Source organism: Mya arenaria, chromosome 15 (assembly GCF_026914265.1).
Source record: "Mya arenaria isolate MELC-2E11 chromosome 15, ASM2691426v1".
Classification (NCBI taxonomy): Eukaryota; Metazoa; Mollusca; class Bivalvia; order Myida; family Myidae; genus Mya; species Mya arenaria.
The window spans coordinates 54,116,627-54,137,177 of NC_069136.1; the positions used below are offsets into that span (position 1 = coordinate 54,116,627).

At 34.6% G+C, this 20,551-nt stretch overlaps 1 protein-coding gene across 1 annotated transcript; it reads left to right on the forward strand.

Annotated features, from left to right (window-relative positions):
* Positions 1–2,694: 2,694 nt before the first annotated feature.
* Positions 2,695–17,124, forward strand: LOC128219485 (uncharacterized). Its single transcript, XM_052927293.1, has 5 exons — positions 2,695–3,909; positions 4,047–4,065; positions 4,413–4,478; positions 4,838–5,163; positions 17,017–17,124. The coding sequence occupies exons 1-5, from the start codon at positions 2,695–2,697 to the stop codon at positions 17,122–17,124; spliced, it is 1,734 nt and encodes a 577-aa protein (XP_052783253.1).
* Positions 17,125–20,551: the final 3,427 nt, after the last annotated feature.

The following is a 20,551-nucleotide window of genomic DNA, read 5'->3' on the forward strand; positions in this document are numbered from 1 at the left end:
GTTACTATTTTGATTAATAATTAATAAAACTAAATTACTTCAAAACCTTTAAAGGGCATTTACCTTATGTTTTGTTCAGAGTATTAAGCAGAAGAAATCGGTCGGCATCATCGATATTATAACAAATTAGTTAAGAACATCAGCTGCCACCATTGCCACTACCACTACCACTACCACAACTACAACTACTACTACTACTACTACTACTACTACTACTACTACTACTACTACTATTACTATCACAACAACAACTACTACTACTACTACTACTACTACTACTACTACTACTACTACTACTACTACTACTACTACTACTACTACTACTACTACTACTACTGCTACTACTAGTACTACTACAACAACAACTACTTTTACTACTACTACTACTACTACTACTACTACTACTACTACTACTACTACTACTACTACTACTACTACTACTACTACTACTACTACTACTACGTCGTCTACTACTACCACTACTACTACAACTACTACTACTACTACTACTACTACTACTACTACTACTACTACTACTACTACTACTACTACTACCACCACCACCACCACCACCACCACCACCACCACCACCCCTATTACTACTACAACTACTACTACTACTACTTCTACTACCACATTACCACTACCACCACTACTACTTCTACTACTAACGACGACTTGAAATAATATTAATACTGATTATAAACATGATATTTTTTTCATTATAAAAATGTTGTTGTTATAAGCAGTAAAAGAAAATAATTTTAATAAATACATGTATCCTTGAACCTTTTTATATACTGTTACGTTTTATACTTCGTATTCTTTCATTATACATTATATAATGTGTACTATGTGCATTAAAATTTGTAAACACAAGTTGGTTATCAACTTATCATTGCGACGGTTCATATGTTATCGAATTGTGATCACATTAAGACTTTTAATTGTTTTGTGGTTTTGCAACACCCGGACTGATAGCATTGATATAGTTAACTTATCAATTGCGACGTGGTCGAGGCGCCATAATATAATTCGCGTACTGTCGCACCTTGCTACAATAACAATCTTGATGCAGAATGAAACTTGTGTTTTTGCTTAGCGTTTACTATGTAAAATAATGAACACTAGTTCTTCGAAACCGAAAACAATCACTTTCCTAATAATCACTTATCAAACACCGAGTTCGATATTTGATATGTCACCTGAGATACATGACATTCGCTATTGATCAAATATAGTTTGCGTATATTTCAAGTGTCATCAGGTGGCATGCTAAACAGTCGAAATTTGTTAAGTCGAAGTCGTCTGGACATAGGAAAATACTTTCAGATAACGTACATTCGACATTTCCGAAAAAACAAAATACTTTAAAGCACCTAACCCAAGATAGTTAAGTCCAAAGTATGTCTGATGTTTAAATCCGCAATTGAGCCGGTCTTGCAATAAATTTCCGTCGTGAAAAACAAATAAACTCATTAAAGTGTTTCACACAACTGAATTGTTCTGCTAGACGTTAACCAGTAACACTTACATCGGTAGTGGGTGAACTTATCTCACATTAAGAAACTGTCAACCCTGAGCTTTCATCCAAGATGGCGTCCTACTTTCTAACGGAAAATCGACAACCTTTAGAAACCGAAATAGAAGTAACAGACTATTTAATTCACGTTTATTCATTATGCTAACACGAATATAAGAAAGACACAACCTTGGTATAATAAACAACAATATAACATAACATAATTGTGATATTATTCACAGCAATATAGAACACACTCGGAAAAAACATTCAAGCACCACAAAACATACGACTTAATAATTTGAAGAATGTGGTAATACCTGTTTGTTATCTACAGTGTAGAGAAATTTCTTTTTTTATGTTATTTTTAATGTTGTCGAACTTCTCCATGAATTCATCGGCGTTATCGTGCGTTTTAAATAAACGCACAACACTTTTCACACAATGCTGCTGCTTCTGATTTAGTTGGTCAATACAATCTCCATATTTCATTCATAAACATCAGATCATTAGCTTCAGCAATACATGTCATTTCATCAAACACATGGACATTTACATTCCAGTATACGTTGTGGGGCGAAATTGCTAACGTGTGTACACGTTTTTCATCTGGGTCGAGTCTATCTGGTACGACATTTCTGAAGATTAGATGTAAAGTTGTCCACTATACAAATCAATATTTATATGCTGTATAATAAATTCCAGGACACTGTCAGTTCTTTCTTTTTTATATTTTTATTATTTTTATTTTCAAGTCTTTTGTTTGTCATGAGGAGATAATATCCAGGGCTTACCTTACAAACGGTAAAATTTAACTGAAAATATAAAATACCATTGAAACAGGCGAATATGTAACCTGCAAAATAACCTCAAGTTAATTTTATACATAATTACAGATATACATATACACACTCTTAATATAATACGTTTTCGTTCCTACTTCCACAATAAGGCATCATACATTCATAACGTTGTACACCATTTCAGGACCAGGACGTATACCCGAAACTTTACAAGGCATTCACGAACAACTGATTAGGTAACTGAAAAACCTTGTTTGAATGATAAACTGTAAAGAAATCAGTTGTTCAGAAATAGAAAACAAAATGCCAGCAGAGAAAACACGCTTTAGATTGGGCAGCGAACAATCCGAAGTATCGACTTCAACAGTAATGACTGACCTTTTTACTGACTCGGATGAGACTGGAAATATATACCAACCAACTTCAGCATCCAAACGACCCAGTAATGAACACACGTCAAAAGAGCGGGAAACGAAGCGTGCAGTTCGAAAGAGACAAGTGTCATTTTCAAATGGTGCTGACGAAACCGATGTTTCGGAATTGCAAAGATTACAAAGAACAAATAGCAACGAAGAAGACTCGGTAATTCAACATCCGAATAATGCTCAACAACAATATTATCAACAGCATACGTCGTACGTACGTGTACCGTTTGATGACGAAAATATGTATAGCCTTCAAGGGAAAGCTATTGCGCGAACGCGAAGGACTCGACGATATACAGAGGGTAGCATTTACAACGTTGATCGAGGTTTTGAAAGGCATATGCTAGAAAATGAGAAAGGGATGCGACACAGTAAAACTGCGCCAAAAATTGTTAAACCCGATGAAAGAAACTGTAAATGTAAAGAATGTTACGCCGAACATCGTGAGAAGGTACTTAATTATTATTTAGATAACATTGATAGAGAGGAAAGAATGCCCAACAGAAGTCATAGTATTACATCATTGCCTGAACAACATATTCGGCACAACAATAATATAACTCCCTTTTGCCAAAGATCACCTCATTATAACACTCAACAAGACCATGTGGATACATTCGTACAGCTTGACAGTCATTTCCAGCCCTACATACATCCGATCTATAAATGCAACAAATCTCGCTCAGTTGATATCTTAGAGCCTATTGAGAGTGGTGATGGTGAAGTTCCAAGAATGGGAGGAGCCCCCTGTCGACCTTTGCCAAAAGTTGCTACTGGAAGTGATGCGGGTACGTCTGGATACGCACAAATGAATCCTTCGAGCAATAATTCCGATCCAGTTTCCAGCGCCCAAAGTGAAAGCTATCAAATTAGCAAGACAGAGCTGTTGAAACATCCATTATTTCGAATTATGTTGATCTTGAATGTACTTCTGCTCGTGGCAATCACTGCAGGATTATCTGTCTACATGTACATACTAAATAAAAATCCTGAGATACCTTTGCAAACTACTGTAGATCCTGGCCGATGTTTACCTTGTTCAGAGTTTCAGAATTTGGCTTTAGGACTGCCGCTTGATCTCGGCCTTATTCTTGATGAACATAATAAGAGTGTTTGTTGCGTTAGAAAGGGAGAGAACACTCTGAAATTTGTCCTTAAGGTAATAATATTTATCCGTTAAAATGTTTAAACAACAACAGTTGATGAGTTTTAGGTTATTTGTATTTTAGGTTATTTGCATTTTTTGCTCTTTAGTGTGATCTAGACTGCTTAAGCTTGTTTCTTGTATGATTTCAGGCCATATCAACAATGGAAAGTAAGTAGTGTTTTCATAATAAGCCTATTTGCTTGATAAGTTAGATATTATCCTAATTTCTTGAGGTTAACTTACAAGATGTCGTATATTGCTGTAAATCTCTTAACATGCATGACGTTTCCTATCGAATATATATTGAATATAAAGCACATTTATATGCAATACAATTGTGGTGTTGTGTCTCTCATTTAGTTTTTGGCCATAATCCTTATGCCTTGAAGTATTATCTTTTAGCCTACTGGGTTTGTTCATGCCTTCATTGACCTTCCATGCTCTAACTTTTTATATTTATACATTTTAAGAAATTGTTACATATTTATATTTTTTATCAATATCATTTATTTCAGATAACCGTACAGATAACAACACACCTCGTCCAGTCCTACAACTAACGGCTGAAAATTTATCGTCTGGTTGGTTTTTATGTTCAGATTCTGTTGGTCTCATTCAAATTTAAGTACATGGCGTTAAAATGGGAAATCCATCTTTTGAGGAAACCAGGGGCCGTTTTTAAAAAACAACCTCGATTGAACTTACGTTTAAGATTAGAATCTAAGTATTAAAATAATAATTAGCTGACCATTAGGCTGAATGGAATCACTAAGGCAAGAGTAAGGATAAGGATAAAATTTATATTGAATACGGCCCCAGCTGTTCTTTAATTTGCGATTCTTTTATAATTTTGACAACATGTATAGAAAATGTGTAATACCTATGCATATGAGACTTTAACGACTATATAACTATATGTATTTTTTAACCTTGTTTACAGATAACACTATTGTCTGGAGAGGCAAAGATGGAGGGAAACTCGTCATATCGAACACACTTAAGCTCGTGGATGGAGGCAAGGCTGTGCAAATTAACCATGGCGGATTGTACTTCGTTTCCACAAAGTTGTCATTTATCTCCAAGAAAACAAGCATTGATGGAGAGTCGTTTGCCATTGGTCATCAGATTCTAGTGGATGACGAAACAATCGAGGAGGCATCCCAGATGTGTTATTTTCCACGAACAAATAAAACGCTTGCTATCGAGCATGTTAGTACAAACCAGTTTGTCAAAAAATTCAAAACACACGATCAGGTCTCGGTGCAGGTAAAATCTAAATATAATTTCAAACCTGAAAGCGCGCTTATCATCCTATTTTATCTTGGATAGAGAGCGCACTGGAAGTAAGGGCAGATCCTGGATTTAGCATTAGATGGGGTAAACTTTGGGAACGCAAATGAGAACATGCACCATTCCGCAGAAACATTAGGCCGTGAACGTAATTGTAAAAGAACTGAATACTAGACTGAAATCTAAATTTCTGACGTATTTCAGTGCAAAATAAACCTTTATAAAACGTTATTAAATGTGTGTGTGTGTGTGTGTGTGTGTGCGTGTGTGTGCGTGTGTATGCGCGTGTGCGTGTATGCGCGTGTGCGTGTGTGTGTGTGTGTGTGTTTTCTCAATTTTATTCTCATATATCATACAACATGCTAATTTAACAAACCTTAAACAAGTTATATTTATATATATATTGCTCATTTACGAAATATTTTGTAGATAAAATTACATTTAATGTTTGAACATTTGGCGACCAAAGGTAGTTTGTATTTGTCATGTGACATCATATTCAAACTCAACATACACATGTATAACAAACATCACTTTTCATTGATAAACATTTAACTACTTTCTATATAATGCATTCATGAAAAATATAACTGATAACACGATTGTAACCATGTATTAAATAGCTGCAAACGCAACAATATGAAAGGATTGGTGAGTGCTAAAAGATTTAGTGCGAATCAACTATCGTCACAAAAGGTGTTTTCTGCACCATGCTTTCAAATTAAACTCGGTATCCTTCATAAGAACCATTGTTTACGACAATTATTCACCCTGTAAGATATTAAAACAGTTGTATGAATTATGGTTAATCTTATTTGGGAGTAAGAGTACATCTTTAACATAATGTTACCAGTTTTTTATGTTGTATATTCAACCCCAACCCCAAACCTAACCTTACATATATCTTTGTTGTATGAATGATTAAGCTACATTGTATTTATACATGTATCATGTACTGATCTCTTAACGTCATGTATATGTATATGTATCAGCGAATGATATATGATAGCTATCTAACACCCACAAAACACTTTATGACACGTATTCAGTTTTGACTTGTGAACTATAAATATAATGAGCAAATTCCAAATCACTGAACATGAGTTTTCGAACAAAAACGCTAATTATTAGTTTTACAAGTTAACAACAGCGCTGATCATTAGTTTTACAAGTTTACAATGGCGCTGATCATTAGTTTTCCAAGCCAACAACAGCGCTGATCATTTGTTTTCCAAGTTGACATTAGCGCTGATCATTTGTTTTTTCTGTTGCTGATAATGAATTACCAACAGCGCTGATCATGAGTCGTCTGAGTTACCAACAGCGCTGATCATGAGTCGTCTGAGTTACCAACAGCGCTGATCATGAGTCTTCTGAGTTACCAACAGCGCTGATCATGAGTCGTCTGAGTTACCAACAGCGCTGATCATGAGTCGTCTGAGTTACCAACAGCGCTGATCATGAGTCGTCTGAGTTACCAACAGCGCTGATCATGAGTCGTCTGAGTTACCAACAGCGCTGATCATGATTTTGGCGGAATTAACAACAGCGCTGATCATGATTTTGGCGGAATTAACAACAGCGCTGATCATGAGTCGTCTGAGTTACCAACAGCGCTGATCATGATTTTGGCGGAATTAACAACAATGTGTATCATGGGTTTTATAAGTTAAGGTCACTGCAGGATAATTAAGCAGGTTAGAGATTTAACTTGATCATGATCTGTGCATATTTGTTATGATCTCAAAAGAAACTATTTTGGTGGATTTTTAAATCGGCTTGTTCTTTGTTTGTTGTCATGTTGATATTCATAGTTATGTCCTATTCAGTATTCGTAAACATGCTATTTGTATCTCCATCCATAACTTTTGTGGTATATAACTGCCGTAAGATAACCTGTTAATGTTCGAAATTGTTTCGTGTTAACCACTTAATTTTCGCGATAATTATCGAGATATGTTAAACAAACAATTCATTAGGATTTGTAACATATAACTTAAGGGAGTAGCACCATTGTGCTTTGTATGTATGGAAAAGTATATTGTACATACAGATGATCTAATCATGCAGTCATGTTGACCTTTTTTATGTCGACTTGCGAGTTATAGAACGGCATGTCACAATTATATGTCGACGTATCTATTTAATAATTTAACAAGTCGATCTTATTATTGAGAAATGACCTATAACTCGAATCTCGTCATGACTACATCACATCATCTGTTTGAACGATAATTATACTTTTTCGTAACATAAGTATTACATTTGTATGTGTTCATAAATTTATACACTAATTTTGTAAATGTAACATTTGTTCAACTATACCCTTTATATTTATGTGTTCAAACACGCACGGCTTATATACATATATATATATGTATATATATATATATATATATATATATATATTGCACTTTTTTATGGTTAACGGCAGTTACAGTTTTACATAACAAGTCAGGCCTTTAAACTGTGTTTTCATACAATTGGCTGCCAATGTGTCCCTTTCCTATTTGTGTCCATAAGCTATATAATTCGTAAGAAACTTATCCATATTGTAAATAAGTTAAAGATGCACTCTTACTCCCAAATACGATTTACCACAATTAATAATATTGTTTTAATGTTCCAAAAAATATGAATATATGTCAAAAACAAGGGTTCTTATGAAAAATACCGAGTTTAATTTGAAAGAAAAGAGCATAAAACATGGTATTTCTACCTGAGACTATAGTAGACCACAGTAAATATTTTAGCATTCACCAATCATTTAATATTTTTGCGCTTTCTGCTAGTAAATACACGGTTACAATCTTGTTATCACTTATTTATATTTTCCATAAATACATTATTAAGTAAGAACTTTATCAGTCAAAATTGATGTTTGCTTTACATGTGTATGTATTGATGTTGAATAGGAGTGCCAGGTTAAGCAGATTTACTTCATTTACATATCATTCCCTCTTACCAGCCAGTCTTATCTTCACTTAAGCGTGCTTGAGTAACACTACCTGGTTTATGTAAAGAATTATACATTTTTGCAGTGTATTTCATAATGCTTACACTCACCTCTCACGCGTTGTTTCGTTATCAGCATGTACATTTTTATACAGATTACTAGCAAGGACTTATGTACTTAATTAGTTTTACAGTGTTGAGTTATTCTTACCCCGTCTGCGTTATAGTGTTTTTTTATATTATATTTTAACAATTAAGTGAGTTAAATGTTAATAAGACCAAAAGTAAATGCTAATTGTCTAAGTGTTGAGCGCGAATTTTCTTCATATAAGCCAGCGCCTACGCCCGACCCTCTAAATAACAAATTTAATAAAACCTAACAATAAATAAATTGAAATCTAGCTGTTGCTATCTGCATGGCTTTTTGGCTGTCAGGGCCTCTTAAATGTGATTAAATGTGAATCTGTCTACTAATCCTTTTGGCGGGGGCATGACCCTGAACACTAAATACCATTGTACGTAGCATGTATCTTGTATATCAAATAATTTGACATAATTTCATGAAAATGTTTGCCCTACATTTCTGAAAAGACGCATAATAGTCATACGTATGTTGTTATTAAATGTAATGAAAATAAAAATTTGTTTTAGTTTTGTGCCAAGATTCATATCTTATTTTCCTCGATTGAAACAAACGTTGATAGCAAATACAATACGCATTGTTAACTTTATCTTACTATGTCGACAAACAATATTTGGTTTGTTCTTTAACGAGCTAGTAAAGTTAGATTTTTATATTTCATTGAATTTTACCACTTTAAATAGCATTCTGTACACTGATTAAAACATGCGTGATCTTTTCAGTTTGCCATATGGTCCGGGGCCGTTTCAGTATGTTTTAGCCGAAAATTCAATTATCTTAAATCTGTATAAACGTCGCAAATGGAAACATATTGATTGTGTTTTTATTTCTTTAATTTCGTGCGCATTTTAATACTGGTTAAATTCAATTCACACAAAATGTTGCAAAAAAAACCCCCGAAACTACGACACTAAGGTAATTTCAGTTTACGACTAAAATCGACTAAGATCTTTCTTGTTTTTCTGGTGCGTTTTAACTAGAATGTGTAGTTGTTGTTTTTATGCGACCAGACGTAGTTTAATCGGTGAAAGTTTGTTTTAATTTCATTTCTTTAGACTAGAACGCCAAGTTTGTTGTAATTTCATTTCTTTAGACTAGAACGCCATACATAAATAGTTGGGGAAAGTGCTTGCCATTGTCTGCGTTAACTATTCGTTTTCTCGGTTTACATAAACAACTCGTCGACTCATTTTTATGCTTTATCTGCAATTTTGAGGGAAGTGATATTTTATGTCACTCCTGGAATTAGGCCTCTTGGTGGTATTAGAATGTCTTCAAACCTTTTTTTACAATTCCTAAACAAATAACGTTCTTCAGCAAGTTTGCTTTAAAAAGGCAACTTTAGGATCGATATCCTTCGAAAGAATAAAACAAATGACGGATATTACATTACTAAAATAAGGCAGCAACCTCCAAGTTTTTTGAAGATATTTGTGTTGCATGTGTACTTGTACCAATATGCTGAGTCATATTTCTTTTCTATAGAGAATATATCAGAGTCGTGTTCGGTAATTCACTACCTGGTAGGGTTAAGGTATTAGCGACCCGGAATGAAATAAAACATTTAACAATGTCGCCTTCGATCCATGCATGCGTCAGCATGAGGTATATAAAAGAGTCTGATCAAGCAATGAAACGATAGCTATGTCTATAGTCTTTTAACGGTCAAGGCCATATCGTTGTCATAAACAAGGTTATTTTATACCCAGTGGATATTGAAATTCGAACTGTTATTTGACGAGGTCTAGTGTTGACATAATGCCAAATGTGAATTATTCCATTAGCGTAGAACATTAAGAAGTCAATTACAGCTAATTTGAAAAAGTTTGATAATTGTCGATAATTGTTTCAGACGTCCATATTTGATTACAGAATCATTACTCTGCTTATTGGAGGTGAATAATTTAATAAACACTTTCTGCACTTCTAAAAAACACAATGAACTGTTATGCGACATTAATATAGAAGACGAAAACATAGTTTAACCATAACATAGCATAGGTGCAGAAAATATTGATAAATCTTAATCACTCATATGAATCATGACACACAATTAATGGAAAATGTACTTGCATATCAAAATATAGTGCCCTTGCCTGGTCATATGCATATCGCATGTGTAGAGGACCGAGCTGTGTTAAAAGCTGGGTTCATCTTGGAGAAAGTGTCACAAGTAAGTAGATTTGTGCAGTTTTAAATTTTGTGTAGGACTTTTCATTAATTTTCCTTGTCATATTAAAATCAACAGTCATTTAACTATAACGCAAAATGATATATGGGACGAAGAGTAAGATAATTTTGAGAAGAAAAATATTGTTATTGAAAATTACCTTCATTGTGTAATGGAGATACAACTGAGCTGTCTATCAGTATCATGGCTTATACAGACAATTGTGAAAGTGAATCTGGATAGAATACAGTTTTAAATAAATCACCTGTAGTTCGGAACCTTCAAATGAAAGATAATCCACTCATTACATACTTATGAACCACCCTTCTTCGCATTTTAATATGAACTGATTTGGCAGTGCTGAAAGCCTTCGAATCAGAAACAGCCTTTAAACAAAGAAAGGACTAAAGGAGAAAGTATATTATCAGAAAGATAAGACATAACATAACATAACATAAGGAACGTTACGCAGCTTATTGCAGGACGTGATATTACTATTATATCGAATAATAATATCGCGTTCTGCAATATGCTGTTCATGATCGAAGATGGTCGCCGTCTGTGTTCCTGCTGCCGAACATGGTTTCGTACCAACTGGGAACATGTTTCTTATAAGCTGTTCGTCTACCAATTTGTGGCTGGGTATCTGACCTTTCTCTCTCGATTCTAAAACGTTCATGTTTACGATTTTACCAAGCACACTTTTCACTGCGGGCTTCCTGGATTTCTTTTTGGTAATCTCGAGTGGTCCCAAATTCCACAACATGCTAGACGTTAATCCCGCACACTGATCGGGGCCACTTGGTCTGGATCAATGAAAGTAATAAAAATATCACGCGGCCTAGGCGGCCTCATATATATCGCTTGTTGTGTAACAATACGACCGATTCTACGTGCTTAGGTGACATAGAAACTTTCCAAAGATAGATCGAGTTATTCACTTGAGACTCCCACTACAGCGTCCTTGGGGTTCTCGCCGTCGCTCTCTAAAACGCCCGAGAAGATCAGGCTTCTTACACGGAAACGTTTATCAGGTTTTATAACCGAACAAACTGAGCCTCTTATTGATCACTATAAAAAAGTTTGTGCTGTTTACATTTCTATCCCTTTATAATGTGCTGTAGCCTGCAATTTGTTAAGTTAATTCATAAGCATTGTAGCGAGTGGAGTATTAATATTGTGTTTGGGGTATTTCATTAACGAGCCACATATAAAACTCGGATCACCTTCCCCCCCACGAATGTGTAACACGTTGACAAACCTTTATCATTTATCTGACTTACAACAGTGGATTTGGGTAAATTTGTATTCAGATTGTTGTACATACCTAAATCAAAGCTTAAACATTTCCCCTTTACATAATAAAACCACGATTTATATATTATACTTGCTTTGCTGTTTACCCAGAGTGCCATTCGTTTATTTACACGAGATTCATGTGTGTTACACAACCAAGACCAGAATCCCGCGACAGATTTCCACAGATGGGTAATTGGGAGTACCCATGCCATTTCACCTGAAGTACCATCATTAGGTGTGTATATTTCTCGACACCAAGGAAGTGTTGCATACTACCAACTGCAGTACATATCAGAGCCTAGCAGTTAACACCTTGCTAAGAATCCACAGGTGATGGGATCGAATTCTCGCCTGCCGATTTAACTTCTTTCAATATATCTTTAATATTTGTTTTACGAAAAATATGAAAATCTTAATTTCATGCTTGTTATTGTATTACAAAATTATTGAAAAGGTTTTATATATCAATTACTTCAATACCGAAGCTTATGGCAAACAACAGCTACTCGAACTGATCTTCATTTACCGCGATGTCTTCATGATGATTACAGCCATTAGATTTGTATTTTTATAGCACTCATTATAAATATGTTTTCTACGTAATTAGAAAATTCTTATGAGAAATGCCTGTTCTAACCAAATTAATGATAATAAAATCACACTAACACTTAAATAAGCAATAAATGGAAAACTTAATTTCAGCAAATATCTTTGACTGAAAGACACTCAAGCAATCTATAAACCTTATAAAATTAAAAATAGTTATACAATTCTGGACCTGTATAATTGATGATATATTTGATGATATAATCAGTGCAAAAGTTGAAGGGATTTTCAAAATAAAGCGACACATCTCTGTGGCAGTTCTAGTTTTTGGGCATTTTGCAGGCTTTTGGAAGTGCCTACTCAGGCCATTGGCCTTTTTTCCTTTTTCTAGGTTTTGAAGCTGAATGGTTTGTGATTTCAAAAACATGCTTAACATGCTGGATCTACTTGATCTACCTTTTTGGATTACTGTTTTACCGCACTGTTTTTTTAAATCTACTCCGGCTTTGGTCACTTTATCGAATATACAATTGTTGCGTTCAGCTAATTTTATTTTTTCTGATAAAATACGTATTTTTTTCTATAACGTTGCTTAAAATCAATACACATGAGCAACTTTCTCCCCATATATGATGTTGGGGGTCGTGAATTACTACAAATCAGTGTTATTTCGCGTGCAAATTTGTCAATAACCTATAGGATATATAGGGAATGTAATCAGTAGTCTGTGACATTTACATAAACTGTATGCACAAGGACCGCATCATTTGCCCATATTTCTTCACTTGTTGTTAAGGTGAAAGTTTGCCCATTTCGAATATAAGTTTTTGGATTTTTGTGATACTCAATGTCTTTTAGTTGCATTGTTCACCAATCTTCTGTTTTATATTGTTAAAATGAACTTGATGTTTAAGGTATCTGGGGCTCGTTGTATAAAGTTATCTTTTGGTTAGTTTGCAAATCAAGAAGTTGTATTGGTCAACATTCATAATTGGATTAATATCTACCATTCAATAAACATTTCGACTAACGTTTACCATATAAAATAATTAACCAGTTTTATACAATTGACTATAACTGTACGCAGATGATTTTCATATCATTAATGTCATTAGTAATAACGTCGCCAGGCATCATTGTTACAGGGGGTACCTTAACGCGACTCGTTCATGGTCTGTAAAAATGCACAGTTTACGAGTTTTTTTTTTATTATTTATATTGCGGAATAAACTGTACAAAGCATTAGGAGTGTTAAAATTAAGATGCTGATGGCTAGAACACTTCTGTAAATATTGATATATGCTCAGATACACACGTTTAAAATGCGATTTTAACGCTATTTAACACAAGGTTGGTTGACTGACATTATCACGTGGTGCTAATAATGTTTCCAATAAAGTATTTAATATCGCTTAGCATATTAACAAACCTTGTTGATGAGTCGTAAGGTATCGGTTTTCTATTTGTTTTGACTCTACCGGTGTAGGTTCGCTCCCCACTACAAGCAGGGTGTTTTTTTACTTTATTTATATTTTTCTGCTATGTCGGTTTCAAGAAAAGTGAACTAAATATAATATAAGTGTTTTTAGAAGCTTAACCGAGAAAATTATTTTGGAAGCCGAAACAAGTCCAAGTCCCTTTAAATCACAAACACTACATTCAATAGGCTCTTCAACTTATTGCTTAGACTGCCACCTGTTTGGACAATAACTTGAAAATTATATTGTGTAAATATAATGTAGTTTATTGGACTGCCAACATATGGCTTATCATCGTCAATATGGTTTTGTCATGGTACCGTAACCGATACAGGTTTTGAGAAGGTATGTCCGCAGTCTGATGGCTCAATCGGTAGAGCAATCGCCTAGACAGCGAGGTGTCCCGGGCTCGGCCCCCGGTTTGGCTGCATATTTTATCTCACTCCGTGGAAAATTTACAATAATACACATGTAACTATACTCTGGTAGTATATGTACTATAGTTCCCGCCAAAATGTTTATCGTTTCAGCCCGTTAGATTATCACGGCAGGTGAGAGCGATTATGATCATGGAATGATTGCCCGACGATGACGAAGACGGGCATCCCTTATGTCATTTTCACGGACATATAACGGACTGATTGACAAAAGTTAACACAAGCAAAGCTCTTTAAGCGATTTAAACATAATCTTTACATGTTTCCCAAAAGTGTACAACGCGTGATTGTCAAAAAGCAACGTCTACAAAGTGTAAAGTTTGGAAAGTTTTTGTTATTTCGGATTTTTCGGAGAAATGTAAATTTTTCAAGCGAAATGGCTACGGTCATTCAAGTACATATTTTTTAACAATGAAGTAGTATAAACTAATGATAATAACCAGAAAATAATTACAATATTTTATAAAGGTCTTCCCTCACCATATAATGGCTTCATTATGGCTTATGTGCGTAAACGATTAACTACTGACTAGTTGCATAGTCTTATCGTAAAAATTTCGACAGGTATGAGCATAAATATATACCGATGTTTCTAACGAAAATTAACAATTGCGTCTGACCAGAGTATTCACGGACAACAAAACATTTCCGTTATGACATCGAGTAAGGAAAGTTGAAAGACATGAGTTATTGATAAAAAATCACTTTTCTAACAATCTTAAAATGTATCCATATACCCTTGTCCATTGAACACTGTAAACATGTATCCCTTTAGGGACCGCGTCTTATAAGACGCTATCAACCGTCAACATGAATTTAACGGTATGCGTATTAATTGTTTTATTTATAAACGTTTCAGACACAATGCACTTCTATTCGTCACAGTGTCATTAAATTCAGTATTCCATCTCCATTGATTATAATCAAATATAATCAAATTAAGTAAAAGATTAGATCGTGAGACTCTAAAAACAATATTTATATGAAAACTACAGAAACAAGTCCAGTGGTCGAAAGTTTAAACATAAAACCCGTAAAATGACAAAGGATCAACACAAATGACATAGAACACAAAAACAAACAATCACAAACCAGAAACATGGAACAACAACACAAAACCCCACAAACAACACACTACAAATATAATATGTATATACTAGGAGACAGTGTTAATCAAGGATTGTTAGGTACTGCATTGGAACGTAAGACAAAAATAACGTATTTTTTCATATGGCTAACAGAGCAAATGGAAGGACGAGTACAACTGGTTTACAATGCTGCTAAGCTTCTCATATTGGGATACCATATATCGCGATATTCGTTCCCACTCTAATTCTAAGTCATAAATAACGTATTTATTTAATAAGGCTAACACAACAGATGAAAGGATGGTGTAATTTAGCTGGTTTTGAAAGCTGTAAACCCTCCCTGGGTGCTATTTTCACTCTCACGTTAAGAGCTATACTTATCATATAGTAAGGATTGTAGTGCATCATTACTTATATTGTGGCCATGTCTTGCGTTTTTGAGAACAATAAAAGTAATTAAAATGATAATTATTTGTTCTTAAATTCAACACCTTTGCAATTTTGACAAAAAGTTAATAAAACAAATAGAACTATTACACTATATTCATTTGTTTTTGTTATATAAATAGTTTTACATTTTAAAAATACATCAATGAATCTGGGTTGGTATTCAATATAGCTTTCTGTCGGATCTAAGAACGATGTAGCCAATCGGACTACTTGTTATAAATAACTGACCAATAGAGTAAATGAAGTCAATGATGTATGACCATAAGATTCGCATATTGAATACCATCCCTGGATGTAAAGAGTCGTTAACAATAAACATACCCCTGGTTTTAAGGATTGACAATCATCATATGCTGGAACCCCTGTATTTACTAAAGTCTTTAATCGGAGATTTAGACTCGGATCAGATAAGTAAAATCTTGAAAATATATTTTTACAACTGTTTTAACAAAAGATGTCTGCCCGATTGTAGACTAGTTATTTGTATCAGACTGTTCCATCGTATACCATTGGATACTTTCCATCTTCAAGCTGACTTTGAAGCTGACTTAAGAGTTGAAAAAACAGGCTGAACATGCTGGATTTACTGTATTCTAAATGCATTTTTGTACTCCTGCACCGGATATCGTCACTTGTTTCAATAAACAGTGGTTACGTTCTACCAATTTTATTTTTCTTCTAAGAACCTTTATTTTTAACGTTGTTTAATGTTAAGTACACAATTTGAACTTTCTTCCCAAATATGGTGTTGGTGTAAAGCACAAGAAATCAGTATTATATCGCATGCAAATTGGTCAATTAAATATAGCATATAACGGAAATTTATTTAGTGGTTTAGTGGTGTGCAGCCTTTATCCGAGGTTTGTCGAATGGTAATGATGGCCGAGTTGTTCCGATTGAGTTCACTGGTCATTCCTCGACATCGGGCAAAAGATTCGATTTTTATTGACAAACCATATAATAATTGTACAGTTTATGCGGCCATTAGAAGTTGGTATTTATGTCTCTTATTTGCTGACCATAGTGTCATTCAAGGATACGCTCAAATGACAATTACATTAAATGTACAGAACAAATTGTGCGGGCCACACATACTGTTTTGGTGTATTTTTTGTCAGTTTAGACCCAATAGTAGTTGAATGAAATCAATTTATTCTATACAAAATTTCAATTTAAATGTCACTTGAGCGCATCGTTGAATGAATATACAACTATATCTTTGCATACAAATCATTCCAATAACAAAGTGCCGTGTTATTTTTAGTTTCTTAGGATAATTGACCACGCGATGTTTATCTCAGACAGTTGGTCATATGACCGTGAGAACGGAGTTCTTTACTATTCTGAAATATCAGAGGAAAAGCGAAACTAATGCTTGAGAATCTTATTAATAGTCCATCAATAACCAACTTCAACAATCACTCGCTAATAAATACATAAATCACATGCATGATACTGACAGTGGCAAAGAAAATGGGCCAGAAATTTATATGTGTACTTACTCAATCCGAAAAATCAGAACAATGTGCAACATTTAACAAAAGTTAATTCCATTTCTGTGATACGACAGAAATGAGTGCAGTTCTAAACATCAAACTCTTCATTCTGTAATATCAACATGAATTGAATCCATTGAACATGTGGCGATTGTTTGTAAACACTCTTGATCTTGAACCATGACCTGTGTAGTCTGTGACATGCGGAATGATTATAACATGATTAGATAATGGAGGGTGACTGATCCACGTTAATACTCATTAAAACGCTTTTATTTTTAAAATTCATATTGACGTGTTAAAATGCAATTACTTTGACTTAACACGATATGAATACAATTGAACAGGTTTGAGAAGTATTTATGGTTGAATATTTAAACATGGGTATTTAGTAAGCCGATGTCAACAGGGAAAACAGTTGTCCCCTTGTTTTAAAGGTACTTGATAATTTAAAGGTAATTTTCGTGCTTTAATAAACAAAGTAACAAGACAATGGAATACTATAGATTAGTACCGTGGGCTGAGAAAGTTTTTCTGGCTCGGCTGCGGAATTTATCGGGTAAGTCGAATTCCTCCTTTGCCAGATAAACTTCCTCCATCCGCAGCACTAACCTTGTTTTCTCTATGAACACGGAAGTAAAAAGCTGTCAAAAATAATCTCAGGATAAATCCTCATCTTGTGACTCCCTGTAAATATGGATCAAGTAGTTAAAGATTTAAAGGGGCAACATTCGCTGCCTCGGCAGCGAGTACATGTGGAGTGGCTTATTGTTAATTCCCTCAGCTATGTACCTGTCTGTTAAACTCAGTGTTCTATCTTTAACACACACTGGAAAAATGTAAACAAAACAGGGCTGACCAGAGCAGCCGATGCATTTCCCCACACTACCATCTACTATATACAGGGGGTACACGTATGCCGAATCTGCAAGGGTTTAAGTGAGGTTTTGGAGCTTGATATGCAAGATGGCTGCGAAACAATGACGAAATAGGATTTTTGGAACCTGTTTTCGCCTGGTAAGTGGTGTAAAGTATATATTTCAAAAATATCATGACGCGCATTCGGCTCTACAATTACTATGCCTCACTCGGCTTTTTATTTCATGCGTTTAGGTAACGGAATAAAAAAGTTATTGAAGGAAAACCTTCGGCCAGTCTGTTGTTTACAAATGTGGAAAGCGAGAATTTGATACTTTTTATGACGTTTAAGTTCCAAAAACACATATTTTTGCAATGGTTTCTACTTTAACATTATTTAAATGTGGTATCTGTACAAGAGCCTTCATGGTATTTTTTGTTGGTTTAACCACCTAAATGTGTGCTGAAAATAGTTCAACCACCTTTTGGCATCTGCATCGAAAGATACTTTTATAAATAAAAACAAAATGTGTGACAAATTAAACTGGTAAAATAAATACTTTGGGCAGAATAAGAATACTCAAAATATGGAACGAAATAATCAGGACAAAGAGAGATATATAGTTTACATGACTGAAGCACAATAGGAGATATTCATTTTACATGGCTGGAATATATACATTTGTAATGACGACAAAGGTTTTGATAGAGAAGTGAAGGAGCAAATAACATTAAAGCAATAAGAAAAAAAGACAAATATGAAAACAGTGTTATATATTTAAACCTGGGAAAGATTCAACAGATTTATTAAAAATGAAAATGTATAAATATCATAGAAAACATTTAGATTGAAAATGTAGCATATGAAGCTGATGATATCTATCAATAATTTCTGGATTTTGCTTAAAACATGTGGAATAAACACTTATCAAGGTTTGTTCACTTTTGTCACTACAATATTTGAAAGTGAGGCATGTCGTCTGCTACAAGCAAGCTGCTAAGAATATAAACACCAGCACGTGGTTATGTTTACAACAGAGAGTTCATAACCCCCAGAACACCAATTAGCCACTCCCCCGGCAAATTCAAATTTTCAATCTGACAGTTAGATTGTTTTCTCAAAGTCATGTTTCTAGTAATATTTAAAAAACAAATTAAGGATTTTTCAGTGGTGTAACCTTCATTTTACTTGCCTGCAAAGTTTCATGTCTAAACTTTATGTAACTTTTGCTTAATTTTGAAAAAATGTCCCTGAAGAGAAAAATGTATAAACTTATACAAAAACTTGCCCAGCGCCACCTGGAGGTTTATATAGTCCTGTTCCCCCTTTAAGACAGATACGACATAAAAGATTAGCAGTATTAAGCTATTACATGACAGATTCTATTTCCTATTATCAGCAACACAATTTTCACTCGCTAAAGTTTATACGTCTTGTCTCTTTATACTGGCATAAGCACTTCACTTTAAAGAGGTTTCGTGAGGCATGAAATTTCTAAAAGACGTGTGATCAACCCGCCATTTAGCTACGAGTTTCCATCTTCTCTTTTTCATCTACGTTCTTCCTTTCCACTCGTTCAGCGACGTACTTCCTTCACCCCTCATTCAGCAACGTTCTCCCTTCTACCCGGCACAGCTCGCCTAAGCAGGCACGTCGGAAACTAAATACTAACGACACTTAAGCCGTTGCTCATACAATTATCTTCAAAGTTAATTTTCCTTGACTTATAAGATACATGCATGCTTTATAGGAAGGACGACAATTCATTGTGTCAAACTGATGCTTAAAGCATTCTAATGCATACTGTCTGGTGGTGACATTTTCTGTACATAGATCTACGATTGCCATATAAAGACAATCAAATAGTCAAACATGCGTCATGGAATTGTTCTGCTCATTTATAAATGTAAATCCAAGAAAAAACAAACATCAGAAATAGATTAATTTGGAGAAAGAATTAACCTTTGTTGGCCTAAATAAATGGCATCAAATTTATGTGCATGTAGTTATAGACAACGTTTACAAATCGAAACTATCCAGTTCACAACGGTTGTACAACGAATGTCAATGTAAAAGCTTCAAAATATGAATAAGTGAAATATAAGGCGTTCACTTAGTCGGCATGTTTTTTTTCTCGGAAGATTTGGAAATATTGACCCTGAACTATGTCCGTGAAGTTACCGGCCTTGAAGCGAAAAGTTGGCAGCCTGACAGGTTGGCAATGCAACATCCGTTCAGAAACCCTAGCGTCATTTGTTTTTACCGTCTGCCCTATGAATAGTTCGATAGGCGATCTCCAGTTTCGAAATTCCTTGTGCTAAAACCTGTTCCTTTGGTTTATTGTGAATACTTTCGATTTGCCTCTCGGCCTCGTGGAATAGTTCTCTGGTTCTTCCCCGACCTCGGGCAAATATATTTAGCTTTTTACTGATAAGCCTATCTAT